Raw genomic sequence first — 17247 nt, 5'->3', positions numbered from 1 at the left:
GCCTGTCAGGAGTATAAGACTTTCACATATCTGTGTGAACAGTGATCGTTTCAGTAGCCCCTCACTGCAGAACACTCGAGATCCAGGGGGCGGAGTCGGGTAGGTTAAGGGATATGCAAAGTGGGAGGAGTTGAATCCAGATCCAGGGGGCGGAGATGGGTAGGTTTAGTGATATGTAAAGTGGATCCAGATCTAGATCCAACCCCGCCCCCTAGATCTTGTGTTCTGCAGTGAGGACCATCTCGATCATTTTGACAACGTTGTCTTCTGCATGTGAAAAACGCGAAGGAAAAACTTTTCTGTTTTTAGTACATTGTTGTCATGTAAACGTACCCAAAATTGATTTGCAATGTTGAAAAATGCCATGCAGATAAACTATGCAATGAGGAAACACAAAAACAAGGTAGCAAACGCATTTTATTTATTATTACATATGCAATATGAAAACTGTCAGGATGATATTCAAAATCTAGTTCATTCCATAATAAATAAAAAAGAAATATATCCAAAATAACTCAAAAAACAATTATTGTTTAAAACATAAAGAGCTTTTATCCATGTACCAAAAGAAGCAAAATGCAACGAGTTCATGAATATTTCTGGGTTTGTTATTCTGCACTCCATATTCATGTTATCCAAATCCACTGTCTTATACTCCCTTATGTATCCAGTCCTCCTTAACAACCAGGCCTTTACGGTTCAAGAGGAGATGTCCACCACGCACTTGATATAGATCGTGTCATCCTTGCAGTAGGCGTGCTTAGGCGACCTCAATTTCCCCAGAGGGAAGAACAGTGGGCACCCGCTGGCAACATTCATCTCTGAGACGGGCCGGTGGAAAGATGCAGAGGAGAGGTCGGGACGGAAAGCGTCGATGACATGCTCCCTCTGGTTCTGATCTATGAGAAAGAACGTTACCTGCCAAGTACATGCAGGAGACGTTAGTGGAAGGTCATGGAAAATGCTGATGGCACATGATTGAGGAACCAAAGCAGAAGCCACTATTAAAGGGGTCATATCACACATTTATTATTTCATTCTTTGTCCTGAAGTGCACTTAGTGAAGGTTTTGCACCATCAACAGTTTAATTTAGTTTTTCATGACCATTTTCACTCTCTTACCCTTTAAGAATTTTCAGGCCATTATCTGAATCTCGCCTTCAATGTGAAATTTTGAGTTTTTCATGTTTTGAACTGCCCCATCATTCAATAGTAGAATAATAAAGCAATCTACTCTATAATGTGCTGTCAAACTGACAAAAATCAGACTAAAATTAATCAAATAAAAATAATAATTTGGCCCAAAAAGTATTATCTATAAAGGGGAAATCAGAGTATAAATAAAGTGGCAGTGATGTATGTCTTCACATTAGGTGTACTAAACACGCACACATGAGACGGTAATGCCCTTCAGTGCTCCCTTCAGAGTGCTCACTTCAAGTGTTCTGTCCTCTTGAGTAGAACATAATAAAACTCATTTTACAATGACAATCAAGATAGAAGCAGCACAGTTCAATATGTGAACAGCATTTTAATCAATTTGTTTGGCCTGGGACTTATGGACAGTTATTTTAGTATTAATTATATTATAGTATTTATTATTATTTTGAATTAACTTTTATTTTTATATTTTCAGTTTTCATTTTCATTTTTTTTTTTTTTTTGTAATTTTGTTATGTGATTTTGACATTTTTATTACGTTCTTTTTATATATCTGTATAGTTTTAATTTATTTTTATTTCAGTTTAAGTTATAGTCATTTTAGCATCTCAACTTTTATATTTTTATATTTATTTCAGCTTTATTTCAATTAACAAAAACAACTTTTAATAGTTTAGTTTTAGTTAAGATGCAGGGACTGGTTCATTTGGGATTCATTCTTGTGAACTCTAAGTGACAGAATTTAAAAAGAAAAATTGAACAGACTCTGGTAACTTGTTATAATAAGGTCATTTGTTAACAGCAATGTGCATTTGTTATAATAAGGTCATTTGTAAACCAGCAATGAGCAAAATATTTATTTATAAATACGGCATTTATTAACATTTGTTAATGATAGTTAACAAAAATGTTCATGTTAGTTCACAGTGCATTAACTAATGTTAACAGATATAACTTTTAATCTTAAAAATGTTATTAGTAAATGTGTAAATTAACATCAACTAAGATTAATGAATGCTGTAGAAACATTGTTCATTCTTAGTTCATGTTAAAGGGATAGATCACCCCAAAATGAAAACTCTGTCTTTATTTGCACACCCTCATGTCGTTCCATACCTGCAAGACTTTAGTTCATCTTCGGACACAAATGAAGAAATTTTTGATGAAATCTGAGAGATTTCTGTCCCTCCACTGACAGCTATGTGACTACCACTTTGAATCTTCAAAAAGTTCATAAAGAAATCATAAAAGTAATCCATATAAATTGAGTGGTTTAGTCCGAATTTTCTGAAGAGACTCAATCACTTTATATGATGAACCTATTTAATTTAGGCTTTTATTCACATATAAATTATTCATAAACTCACATATCAGTTGTAGTAAACGGAAGCTCAAGCATGTTTGCCTGACGTTCGCGAACCAGTGAGGTTCATGCTCGTGTGTTACGCAGTACATTTGAGCCTCCGCAAGAGATTTGTTCACGTGCGTCAAGCAGGTTCGGTTGAGCTTCGGTTTATGTTCACTGATCAATGTTTATATATGAATAAAAGCCTAAATTAAATCTGTTCATCATATAAAGCGATCGAGTCTCTTCAGAAAATTTGGACTAAACCGCTTAATTCATATGGATTAGTTTTACAATCTCTTTATGAACTTTTTGAAGCGTCAAAGGGGGAACAGAAATCTCTCGGATTTCATCAAAAACATCTTTATTTGTGTTCCGAAGATGAACAAAGGTCTTACAGGTTTGGAACGACATGACGGTGAGTAATTAATGACAGAATTTTCATTTTTGGGTGAACTAACCCTTTAACCAATGTAGTTAACTGATGTTAACAAATGAAACCTTATTGTAAAGTGTGTCTTGTACGACTGGTCAGGACATTTTAAGTTCTTAAATTTGCAGTATAATTTCATAATACAATCAATGCTTTTTTATTATGAAAGATAATTTGAGGGATAATTTGATTCCTCGTGATATGACTCCTTTAATGTATGAATTCAGCAAGTAAGTGTCATTAACTTTACAGATGTGCATAAAATGAATGATTGATTCATTGATTGACAGTTTGATTATAGCGTTTTACCTTGTGTCTGAATGGCCATGAAAGAATGGGGTCATATTCTCCTTTCATTATAACAAAGAAAAGAGAGATGTGCGTTCCCTTTCCAACCCCATCTCCGTTCAAATAGAGCCGCATGCAGACTTTAAATCCATACCTGGCAGTGTAGAAAGCTGAAAAACAATGCATTGTCATTTTTATGTGAAGCGTGATGGGCTTTAGTTAAAACTCTTAAAAATAGCAGCAGATAACCAGAGAGCTTCTTTCATCTTAAAAATCAAACGTGTGGCTTCCTTTTGCTGACTGTTGTATTGGCGGAACAGTTATTCTGATATCCTATTCTGTAATGATGGGAAAGAAAACAAGTCAATGAAATTACCTTCAGTTGTTCGCTTTCAGTCTTTCTGTCTATTACAGTTGTGTTCACACACAGACACATGCCCACTGGGCAAACAACCCCATTTCAGTCTTTATAACTGCTCCACATTTGCTTTTTTTTTTTTTGCTTTCCCTTTCTCTGGTACCAACTCAATTTTTAGCAGTGGTCTTAAGAATGAGCATCGATTCTGCCTCAATGTACAATAACAACTAACATTCATTCAACACAGCTCTCCTGATGAGTCCAGCCTGATGCATTAAAGTATTCAGTGCTGGCAAAACTGTTTTGCTTCGGCACAGAAGTGAGGGAGCCTGTGATTGTCAATAATATATTGATTATGTCAACTGAAACTGCAAATGGAACATGCTTAGAAAAATAAGGCCCAGGGAAAGATTTTGCTGTATTACAACGTAGATGTAGGCCTGTTCCTTACACAATTTATCATATGATTTGGAATATGATGCACAGCTCATATAGACAACACATAGTCACCATCTACCTTTGATATGTATAAAAGAGCAGCCTGACATGATGCAGCGCAACTAGTGTCGCCCTAATCCCTGAACAAATGACCAAAAACATACAGCGCTACCAGTGTAATCTGATTCACAAACAAATGACTCTTGTGAGCCAGTTCTTTTAATGAATCACTTAAAAAGACTCACTAACTAAGGAATTACCATTTAAATCAGGCTTATGTATCTATTGCATTAATGAACTCACTGAATCTATCAGATTGGTTACTGAATCAACATCAAGTTATCATTATCTTTTAGTGCTGGGAAAGAATGGATGGATGGATGGATGAAAAACAGATAGATAGATAGACAGAGAGACTGACAGACAGAGACAGACAGACAGATAGACAGTCAGACAGATAGATGGACAGACAGACTGGTAGACAGACGGATCGATGACAGATGGACGGATAAACAGTCAGACGGACAGATAGACAGTCAGACGGACAGATAGACAGTCAGACGGATAGATGGACAGACAGGTAGATGGACAGATGGTCAGTCAGACAGACAGACAGACATATAGACAGACAGGTAGATAGACAGATAGATAGACAGATGGACAGAGAGACAGACGGACAGATAGATGGACAGATAGATAGATAGACAGACGGACAGATAGACAGACAGAAGGACAGGTAGACAGACAGACGGACAGGTACATAAACAGACGGAGAGATAGACAGACTGACAGATAGACAGACAGGTAGATAGACAGATGGACAGAGACAGACAGACAGATAGATAGACAGACGGACAGATGGACAGAGAGACAGACGGACAGATAGATAGACAGACGGACAGATGGACAGAGAGACAGACGGACAGATAGATAGACAGACGGACAGAGAGACAGATAGATGGACAGATAGATAGACAGACTGACAGATAGACAGACAGGTAGATAGACAGATGGACAGAGAGACAGACGGACAGGTAGATAGACAGACGGAGAGATAGACAGATGGACAGATAGACAGACGGACAGGTAGATAGACAGATGGACAGAGAGACAGACGGACAGATAGACAGACAGACAGATAGATAATATAGATAGATAGATAGATAATATAAACATTTATTTATTAAAAAACATTATCTATCTTTTTGTATATAACTTTTTTTGTATATATTTGTATACATACATTACAAAAATGATGGATGGATAGAGCTTTGAATCAAAAATCAATTTGAATTGGGAAATCTGTATTCATTTCTTGTTTTTTGTGTGTTCCACAGTAGAAAGTAAGTTATACAGATCAGGCAATAATGGTATAATGTTTATTTTTGGAAGAACTCTTCTTTTTAGAGCAGTGCAGGAGATATGTGCTTTGGTACCTGGCGAGTACTGACTGATCTTGTGGCCGCTGGCAGCCTCTCTCAGTTTCTGGCTGACATCACACAACCGCCAGAGAAAGGTGCCATCATATGAGACGTCCTGCTGGGCACTGATACACTGCTGCAATGAAGTGATGTGAATGTCTTTCCTGGCCAGCCTCTGCTGCTGCTCGGCTATCTAAAATGTGATGGAAAACCATTATCACAGATGAATCACACAAAGGTACAGATTGGCTCACTTCAAGAACATAAAATTAATGTATCATAATGGACCTTCAGAGCTGGTTAAGGTCGGGAGCCTTGTGCGAGACACTTCGAAATATAGAAACAGAACGAGATAGCTACATCCTATTAGACACATCCTTTTTTTTTCTAACAGCACTTAACAGGAGAATTGTCACACAAATCTATTTTCTACCACTCATTCCCCTCTCATCCTTACTTCAACTTATCTCTTCATTTTCAGCACTTCAGGAGTGTCATCTCGTCTCCCGTGTGTTAAATAACCCCTCCAGGTCGAACGTCAGAACACAACCATAATCATTTGTTATCACCTCCCGGTGTTAAGATGAGCACAGGGACAAATAAATTATCATTCAGACCCAAAAAAACGAATACCTTTGTTAGTTTTATGTGAGTTCTTATTTAAAACATGAATTATGCGACCCAGCGGCTACAAATAAAAAACACATCACAGAAAACAAATGTTTTCCAGAGATTCCTATATAGCATTTCAGCTCAACATTCATTAGCTCCAACCATATTGCAGATTCACAGCATGAGATCAATGCCTAGTTAACTGCAGGACACATCAAAGTAATGAAATCTGTTGTTGCTATTTACACACAGTGGAAAGCAAGTGCTTTGATTTTGATAATCCTGGATGGAAATAATGTGATATCAGGGTTGTGCACTGTTCAGAACTGAATTGAATTCGTGACTTTTGAAATGAGGTAGCAGGGTGCAGAATTGTAATTTGATGTTTAATTTAGATTTAGAATTAAAATAAGTGTAGTTTTTAATGACACAGGTCATTTTCAGTATAAATTACCCATAAACATGTTATCATACACACAACATATGAGGTATTTCAAGAAACATTAGATGACATTAATGATGTTAAATTAACGTTTAAAGCAATTTGATTAATATTCATATTTAATAAATTAACTTTATAGCATACAGGGTAAACGTTTATTATCAGCATACTTGTGTTGTTTGATATTTTTTTTTATCTGAAAACAATGTGATGTACATTTTGTCATGCTGTATGAATTATTTTGATAATGCTTAACTTAGTTTTGTGAGATACAGTACAGATTAATAGAAGAAATTAATATTTTTAATCAGCAAGGATGCATTAAATTGATCAAAAGCGACAGTAAAGACATTTATATTGTAACAAAAGATTTAGATTTCAAATAAATGCTGTTCTTTTTAACTTTCTATTCATCAAAGAATCCTGAAAAAAAAAGATCATGGTTTCCACAAAAATATTAAGCAGCACAGCGGTTTTCAACTGTGAAAATAATGAGGGTAAATGTTACTTTATAAAACGGATAGTTCCGGCCCTTGATTCTGATTGGTTGAGCCGCGTTCGACTTCAAAACCGTTGTAAAATTCCCAAAAACATACAGCTGACAGCATTATATAAGAATCGCTGCGCCACTGAGTAGGTGTGTTGCTGCGTCTGTCTTGGCAACGTAAACATATGTTTGTTCTCAATTGATTTTGTTCATTGAAGCTTACTGCATTATGTAGAAGAGTATTGTGAGAGAGATATCGAGTGACCGAGTGTATTACCTGCATTCAGATTTAGCATTTACCATCAGGTCAGTCCTAAATTCATAATAAAAAATCTGTTTGAATGTCCGCTGCAATCTTGTCCATTTAATTTAATGGGTTTTCTTGTGCCATGCTGACACTGTGCGACTGAGGGTACGTTTACACGACAACGATATGCTTAAAACAGACAAGTTTTTCCTTTGAGCTCAGACGACACTGTTGTCAAAACAATCCTAATTCACACGAATCCGTGAAAACGACTAAAAACGCTGTATTCTGCTGGCAGGCCATTAGATGGCGATGAAACACTATAGACTGAACAGGTAACACGCATGTGCGTGACATCATCATTTTCACAAATTCGCGTTTTTTTGTTTACACGGAGACCGTTTTCAAAAGTTTGCATTTTCAGGCACCCAAAACGCCGTTGTCATGTAAATGAATGGCCAAAATGTATAAAAATGTTTACGTTTTTAGTTGAAAATGGTGTCATGTAAACCCCCTAAATAACACACTCATAAAGACAGTCTTTGCCTCCATCTAATGGAGTAATAAATGTAACTTCTGTTGCTGTTCACAGTCAGGGACTATTTTTTCCAGCGGAAGGAAGGCTTTTAATGATTTTACTTCATGAAAGTTGCATTAATACATATTTTTTGGCTTTAATATTTGTATTGTGTGGTAACCGTTTTATAAAAGCACTAAGCCCCGTGAAGCCGTGGTTTACAGTAAATTTATAACAGCTAAGGGGCGTTGTTGGGCAAAACGCAGAGCCGAGTGCCTAAAACCCCCTTAAAATCATGGCTTCTTGGGGCTTATTGCTTTATTAGAATCAAATCAGTATATTACAATGATTTCTGAAGGATCATGTGACACTGAAGACTAGAAAATACTTTTTAGAAAACAGTTATTTTAAATTGTAATAATAATTCACAATATTACTGTTTTTTAACTGTATTTTTGATCAAATAAATGTAGCCTTGGTTAAAGATTTAAAAAGTTTTACCAACTTTTGAACGGTAGTGTATGCCTAATAAGTTAAAAAAAAATATTCTACATAATACGGAATAAACAAACAGACATACTTATATAAAATTAACCATGTAATTAGCTGTCAAACTTGTGTTAGATTAATAAACTTCCTGTGAAATTCAGTAAATATCTCTTCCTGTCATTCCAATTCTATATCCTGTGGGGTGTGACCAAATCAATGAATTATGAATTAAAAAACCATGAACTAAAAGTAATTTCTTACATTTTTTTTTCTAACACTGATGATTTCCATAGTACATTTGTATGCATGGAAAGAACATCTGCTGCACAAATCTGTTTTTTGAGACTATCACTAAAATATTTAAAAACAAATAATGTGGAATGGCATTTCAAGAAGAGATCTGGAAATGTCCAATTATTTTTTTCTGACCCTTCCTGACAAGGCGTGCTGCTGCACTGAAATTCCAATATTCAAAGTGGTGGACATGACTGTGAGAATCTTAGCAGATAATTTGCATGTGAACGAGTGTGGCAGCACTACAGATATGTTATCTCATCGTCAGTATTAGTCATCACATTGTACAATCTCTAAAAGTCCCCAGAAGTTGGGGAAAAAACAAAACTCATGATACAAACCTCATAATATTGGCATTTTAAAACTGACCAGTGTTTACAAAACCATTTAGAACCATTATTTCCATTTAAAGGTAAAAATTCCATACTATTACTGTTATGAAAAAGAACTTTTTTTTTCCAACTTACCTTGGTTTCTAAGTGCTGAATGATCTGCTGACTGTTGTAATTGTCCCTCTCCAGTGCAACAACACTGAGCTGCGTCTTCTCCACCTCTCGGTTCAAAGCTGAGATGATGTTCTCCATAACCTGCACTCTCTGCTGTAGGGCGTCCAGTTGCTGGCCTACGGCAAGTTCAACCTGATCATCGTGGAGGCTGAAGGCCTTATCACTCACTCCTGGATCTCCTCCGTCGGTCTCAATCTCACCCTCAATCGGAGAAGAGAGGGACGCGCCACACAGTCCAGGCTGAAGAAAATCAGGGCTTTCGTGGTGGCCTCGTTCAGCTGGGGAACTCAAGGTACGCTGAAGAGCCCTGGTCACATCCAAGAGAAGCTGTAGATGGCCCACATGGCTGCAGGACTCATGTTCTTTTACTTTGTCTGCATTACCCTGCAATAAAACGGTGCAGCAAAATATTGTAAAATTCCCATTATATACTACTTCCACCACTATATATACACTTCCTCCACACACACAGAGACATATTCCCATGAAATAAAACATTGCAGCAACACATTGTATCATTTCCATAATATACTACTTCCACTACTATATATACTTCCTCAAATACTTCTTCAAATAACTTCCTCAAATATATATATATATATATATATATATATATATGTGTGTGTGTGTGTGTATACTGTATATATATATATATATATATATATATATATATATTTGAGGAAGTTATTTGAAGATGTATTTGAGGAAGTATATTTAGTAGTGGAAGTAGTATATTATGGAAATGATACAATAGTTATAAAAATATAAAAATCTAATCATAAAAACAAGATATTCACTGAGAAGTCAAACTGTAATGGTACTTCTTTTTAGAGAATAGAAGAAGAAGAAGAAGATTCACTCAAATTCTTTGTGGACATCATAGAAGCCCCTTGGCCCCTGGGGGTCCCCAAAGCACATTTTGAAAAACCCTGATCTAATGTAATGACATTCATATATTTTATAAATGTGGCTTAGATGTCCAGAAGTTTCTGCTCAATATAAAACTCTGTTCCACAAAACTATATAGAGCATCTTGATTAACATGTAAACAGGTACCGTTATTAAAAGACCAACCTTAAATGGACAACCAACTTCTGAGAAAACGCATGGCTCTTTCTTTTTTGAGCTGCCCGAGTGATTATTCTACAAAGGAAACAAAAATATTTTAGAATTGTACATGCAATATCACAACGATCAGTGGTCCACCAAAACCAGTTGTTCTATACCTTTTGCCGTTTATCTGCCTTTGCCGTCTTCTTGTCGCTTGAACTGGAACATACATGTTTCTGTGAAGAAATTAGGAAAGTCACTTACACTAACTACAGTGATGAAAGTTTTGCACAAATAATTTTTTGTGCCACAAACTTTCCAAACATCTTATTCAGACTTTTTATCTTAATTTGCGGCGAGAAACACATTGCATTTGAAGATATCTTGACTAATGTGTTGCGTTTGAAGCTTGATGTCTAAATTCACTGGATTTCTGCTTTTTTCCCCTCCTTTTTATTCCTCTAATCCATGTCCCGGAGTGCAGGTCCCAATGGGTGAAACAGGGAAAAAAAGTAATATGGGACAGCAGTAAACACTGGAGACTTCGTCTGTGGCTTAAAACCGAGCCATGGGGCTTCAAGCAAGGGCACGCTGACCCAAAACCACTCTAGCAACAACGAAAGAGGCAGAAAATCCTGCACTACAGGCCTATTCCTACAATATCACCCATGTATCATACATGCATTATGAACATATTATTTGCACAAATATATACAGCATATGTCTGTATGTTTAAGCAAAGCCAAACAGTTTTTGCAACAGATTCTATATCAAATATATGACTGAATAAAGCATTTTCTTGGTCTATATTTTTTTCTCGTTTTGCAGTAAAATATCCAATCATTGTTAAAACAAGATTATATGAAGCCCCTAAATGATGGAAATGATGATGAGATGGTATGCTTAGTATTGATTAGATGTCAATGCTTTTGCAAAACATTGTGTTTGCTTGCAAAATGTTTGCGTTCCCCCAAGAAACTTTGCGTTCGCTCGCAAAACTTTTGTACGGAGGCCCTAAAGGAATATGGTGGAGGAAAAAAATATGAGATGGGAAGAAAACTTTGCTTTGCGTGCAAAACATTTGCGTTCCCCTGAGAAACAAATTTTCTTGGGGGGATGCAAAACATTTGCGAAAGAACGCAAAAGCATTGAAACATAATTGTTCCTCAGACCTCATAATTTTTTCCATCATCATGTCCCTTTAGGGGCTCTGTACTTTTGAGTTCTTTGCGAGTGAACACAAAGTTTCTCGGGGGAACGGAAACATTTTGAAAGCGAACACAAAGTTTTTTGATAGCATTGAAATATATCTTTAGTTCTCTTTTTTTATATAGCTCATATTTTTCCAACACCATATCTCTTTAGGAACTCCGTAAGATTAATTCACCTGTGAAGCAAAATACGTGTATGATAGTCTTGTTTTCAGGAAATATATCTTAATTTAAGGGGTTTTTTTTTTTCTAGTTTTAGGCATAAATCTAACCAAATGTTGTGAAGTTTATGTTTTAAAACAGTAAAGAGTGAAAGAAAAATTAACTATTGTCTTAATTCTTAATATATCACAATTATCTTAAAGGGTTAGTTCACCCAAAAATGAAAATTATGTCATTAATTACTCACCCTCATGTCGTTCCACACCTGTAAAACCTTTATTCATCTTCAGAACACAAATTAAGATATTTTTTGATAAAATCCGATGGCTCAGTGAGGCCTGCATCGCCAGCAATAACACTCCCTTTTTCAATGCCCAGAAAGCTACTAAAAACATATTTAAAACAGTTCATGTGACTACAGTGGTTCAACCTTAATATTATAAAGCGATGAGAATACTTTTTGTGCACCAAAAATAACAAAATAGCGACTTTATTCAACAATATCTAGTGATAGGTGATTTCAAAACACTGCTTAATGAAGCTTCGAAGCTTTACAAATCTTTTGTTTCGAATCTGTGGTTCGGATCGCGTATCAAACTGCCAGAGTCACATGAACTATTGAAGTTTCAAAACACTAATGACGTAATGAAGCCTCGTTTACTGAAATCATGTGATTTTAGCGCTCTGAACCACTGATTCGAAACAAAAGATTCGTAAAGCTTCGAAGCGTCATGAAGCAGTTTTTTGAAATTGCCCATCATTAGATATTGTGGAATAAAGTCACTATTTTGTTATTTTTGGCGCACAAGAAGTATTCTTGATGCTTTATAATATTACGGTTGAACAACTGTAGTCACATGAACTGTTTTAAATATGTTTTAGTAGCTTTCTGGGGAGTGTTCTTGCTGCGATGCAGGCCTCACTGAGCCATCGGATTTTATGAAAAATATCTTAATTTGTGTTCTGAAGATGAACAAAGGTCTTACGGGTGTGGAACGACATGATGGTGAGTAATAAATGACATAATTTTTATTTTTGGGTGAACTAACCCTTTGAGAATATAAATACATTTATAATGAATTTTCACTGTAGATAAACTAGATAGATTTTTTGGAGTGTATACAGTCCCCAAGGGTCATTTTCTAAGCTTACCTGGAGTTCTCTCGGTGTCAGGACACCGGCACAAGAGGGACATGTGGTCTTGTTGTTGGGACAGCCCCTCTCCAGATGCGTGGCCAGCGTCTTCCTCTGGACCATTATGCCACAGCCAATATTGCAAGGGATCAGGGCATACTCACACTGACTCTGATGGTCCTGTTGAATGAGTAATTGAACATATTAAAGGGATAATTCAACTAAAGCGTGAAAATGTATTTACTCTCATGTCAAATCTAAACCTGTATGCTTTTTTCTGTGGAAAATTTTCACCCAAAAATCTTCATGCTGCTCTCTTGTATACAAGGACAGTTCATAATGAATATTTCTTAAAAAAAAAAAAAAACGCACACAAAAAGCACCATTCCAAAGAACATGCCAGTTCAATTTTAGTGAATACTTTTTGGTCTGTTCCTCACACAGAGTTATTGTTTGCCTTTAAAAACTTAGAATATTGAGCACACGTTATTTTTAGTTTCAGTAATGGTGTTTTGCCAGTTTTACAGCTTGGTGGTTACAATGACCTGTCGCTATATGAAAAAAGCTTGAAGATTCTTCAAAACATCTATTTTCTACTGCAAAAAACACTAACAGCGTACAGGTTTGAACAACATGAGGGTTATATATTTTGGTGTGCGTGTATGTGTGTATATATATATATATATACACATATATATATATTCATATTTTGATTCATAACTATGATTACTACAAATTAGTAATGCTACTTTATTTCCATACACTTAATGACCCTCTACAACTTTGCAAAAGTACTGTACATTTTGATCATATGGTTTTGAGTGAAAAACAAACTCTAAAGCACAACCTACATGTTTCTATTCTAATAGGGAGCTTGTGAACAATGATATTCTCAAAAGGCTTTCAGACTCTCTTGAGTACAGAAAGAAGGTAAAAACACAAAAGGCTTCCATTAGGCAGCCATGAGGGTCAAAGTCATCGAAAATTCTACAGACTCTACTCGACAAAACACTGACCTCTAAAAAGGCTTTTCAAAACCTAAAGTATGTGCTTGTTATTGCTCTATCAGCTGAGGATTGATTCACTATGCTGGACAACATCTGCACAACAGCTATATGATTAATGTCTTAATGGCTGGTTCATGTTATGAAATGACCACAAAGGGACCATGTTAGGATTTCCGTAAAATAGCATCTTGTGGTTGTAACCGAGTATGTCTGTCTGCCATGAAATGCAGCTATTTTTTTAATGAGTTCCTCTGATTTAACAACGTGATAACTGAAGTTACAAATGTGATCAAAAAAAGTCCCATAATCCACATTGATTTTGAGTCAGTCAAGTGTAAAAGACATTTGAGAGCATTACAGTGATTCCCGATAGCTTTGTAGGTATCACATGAATGTGTACCAGCCCGTGAACAGCCCTGATCTTTGGTCTTGCATATATTAGCTTGATGTTCTAATCTAATGTACAGTGGAAAGCGCTAGACTTTATCTGACGGCTCGGGAAGCAGCTCAAAAGCATGATCTTCAAATCAGGACCTGAGAAGCTCAAAAAAGCATTTCGTTTGCTATTAATAAATACATAATTTAGAAGAAAATCTCATAAATTGAGTAAGGCCTTGATCGTTCACCTGATTACACATTGTAAAGAGCATTACAGATTCATTATATACGACTAACTTACTGCGTCGTCGATATACAATAAGAGTATCTATAATCTTATTATGAATCAGTATATCATAGCAAGCTAAATGAATGGAATTTCTATGACAAAAACAGAAAAGTACCTCAAAGTTCTTCAGGGTGCTTCTCCAGGGGCAGCCTTGGTTAGCACAGTGAACTTTCAGATCCAAAATTTCTTTATTGATAGCCGCATCATTGAAGAACTGCAGTTGAAACAAGAGGGGAAATTATGATATCTTTCCAAACATGAGTCACGATTTTTCCACTGTCTAACACCATACAGTATAGCCTTCATAAGAAACGTGATTGTAAACACATTCGCTATTACGTTTGTGTAAAGACATAAATCACCTACGATGACAGACAGACAGATAGATAGATAGATAGATAGATAGATAGATAGATAGATAGAAAAGTAGAATAAAATCAAAACTAAAAAAAAGAGTTTTGATTACTTGGTCAAGAGTCAGTACACTAGTGTCGCTCTCAACACTGGGATCCTCTTCTTTACATTTTGTGCACACAAGGTCCTTGTTGTTTCTGTATGAAATTGAAGCATTTATTAATAACGTTTACATTTAAGACATTTAGCACATACACTCACCCACAGCATTTTACAGCTGCTTTTCTCACTAATAAACTACCAAATAAACTACAAAATAATAATAAAATATAAAATACTAAGTTCTTTATATTATACACACACACACACACACATTTGTTTTTGTGAATTGTGGGGACATTCCATAGGCGTAATGTTTTTTTATACTGTACAAACCATATTTTCTATCCCCCTACACTACCCCTACCCCTAAACCTACCCATCACAGAAAACTGTGCACATTTTTACTTTCTCAAAAATCTCATTCTGTATGACTTATAAGCCTTTTGAAAAATGGGGACATGGGATAATGTCCTCATAAGTCACCCTCTTCTTGTAATACCTATGTCATACCAATGTCATTACACAAATTTATGTCCTGATATGTCACAAACACACACACACATATATATATATACATATATATATATATATATAAACTTTCCATACCCTTTGATTAGTTTCTTCACTGCACAGTGATTATAACCCATAATTTTTACCATAACATACATAATTATTACCAAAACCGAGAATAAAATCAGTGGCCATGCAAGCCATGTGTTGTGGGTTATCATGAAACTGTAGCTGTTCTGCTTGAATGGTTCTTACCTTACCAGCCAGTTGACGCACGCGAGGCAGTAGCGGTGACCGCACACCGTTTGACGCGCTTTATTCAACACATTGTTACAGTTGCTGCACAAGTACTTCTCTTTGGGGACCTCATCGCAGATGCTCTGAGGGAAACCCGACGGGTACTCGTTCTCACCCGGTGTGGACGAAACCCCGTTTAACGACGGGTCTGAAGCAGCTGATCCTGAAGCCATTGAAGTTTTAAATGAACCGTCTGTACCAACAGCACGTTATGATGACATATTGATAGCTTTTGACTTTTTCGTGGTATACCCACGGTAGAAAAACACCACGGGGTTCCCCCTATTCAAACACCCGGAAATATTATTGCTCTGTTTTTCCGCCCATCTATCAGACACGTTGTTATGGATCTTGCTGATAATAATTTGAAAAGGCTACAAGAAAATAAGAAGAGAAAGAACAAGTGTGTGGATTTATTGTTAAATGACAAGTGAAAGTGATACAAACGCGTTTAAACACTGGCTGTGTCTTGAAACCTAGTGAGTGAGCACACTAAAACAAAAGGCAGAAGTGCTTTCTAGGTAGGCAGCTCACTTGCTCGACCCCGCCTACAGAGCGTTCATGAACGCGCGTTCTGTTCAAAAACAGAAACGGTGATCTCCATGGTTTTTCAGTTTAAGTATTATTTTTTTTTTTATTATTATTTTTTTTTTATTTTATTGCCTAAAACCTGTCATGGCAACGAAAACAGTCTGACACGAGCCTACAGCCTACATTAAAAAATTAAAACTACCACAAAAACACTTAATATACGAAAAAAAAGTAGTAACAAATACGTAGGCCCTACATGAATTGAAATGAATCAGTTGAGCCGATTCACAAAACCAGAGCTATGCGTTCACAAATCGGGCTGAATCTAAAACCTTATAGTGAACTCGAACTGTGAACCGAGATTTGTCCGGTTAGTGATGAGTCGAAAACGGATTCGCGAAAATTAATCAGACTTCCCATCACAGTAGGCTACCACTGAATAACGCGCCAACGATAACCAAAAGTGCTGGCCAGTGGCCAGGTAGGCAGGCAGGCAGCTCACTAGGTGTTGAGACACAGCCTCTCTCTTTCTCAGAACTTGGCCTCAGTTAGCTCACCGTCATATCCGTCAACGGAAAGTCCCCATTTGAAAAACTACCTGCGGTTCCTATGTGGTGGACACGTTTCATGGCTGTTTTTATTTTTCATTTTCACCCGTGTCTGTCAATCATACAACTCGCGTGTCGGACGTATAGGCTACTGTATTCAGGTCATAAATTGTTGATCCACAGAGAGAGAGAGAGAGAGAGAGAGAAAATATTGTTCTGTTTTGTTTATTATGCTTTGCAAAGCGTCCTTGGCCTCATTTAATATATATATAAATAATTATAATATTAAATTATTCAATAATGATAGTAATTATGTAATAATCATTATTATTATTACATAACAACAACAATAATATATATTAAGTGTGGTGTAGCCTATTTTCAGAATTTCTATAGGTTATGTTCCATTAAATAAAGTCTTTGTGCACACCAGTGATCTTTTTATCATCTGCTGTTCATTTCAGTCTGTGAAATGAAGATGAAGTAATCCTTAATGAGATTTTGACCAAAAAGTGAAGCTGCTGGAGATGAATAACACAGAAATCATGCAGTGAGATAATTTGTTGTGTCATTTATGTTCTGTAATACTTGTCATGTTTGAATCTCTGACCTTCAGACTTGGAATATTTGACTATA

At 36.2% G+C, this 17247-nt stretch overlaps 1 protein-coding gene across 1 annotated transcript; it reads right to left on the bottom strand.

Moving 5' to 3' along the window:
* Positions 1–399: 399 nt before the first annotated feature.
* Positions 400–16598, bottom strand: traf1 (TNF receptor-associated factor 1). Its single transcript, XM_051902999.1, has 10 exons — positions 15491–16598; positions 14736–14820; positions 14385–14483; positions 12614–12775; positions 10265–10324; positions 10113–10181; positions 9000–9422; positions 5460–5637; positions 3249–3397; positions 400–918 (listed from the first exon to the last, which is right to left on the bottom strand). Exons 1-10 carry the CDS (start codon positions 15703–15705, stop codon positions 700–702), a joined length of 1659 nt encoding a protein of 552 aa, XP_051758959.1. The 5' UTR covers positions 15706–16598; the 3' UTR covers positions 400–699.
* Positions 16599–17247: the final 649 nt, after the last annotated feature.

Source organism: Ctenopharyngodon idella, chromosome 8 (assembly GCF_019924925.1).
Source record: "Ctenopharyngodon idella isolate HZGC_01 chromosome 8, HZGC01, whole genome shotgun sequence".
Lineage (NCBI taxonomy): Eukaryota > Metazoa > Chordata > Actinopteri > Cypriniformes > Xenocyprididae > Ctenopharyngodon > Ctenopharyngodon idella.
The sequence above is the reverse complement of the archived record's forward strand: the minus strand, read 5'-3'. Positions and strand labels throughout refer to the sequence as shown.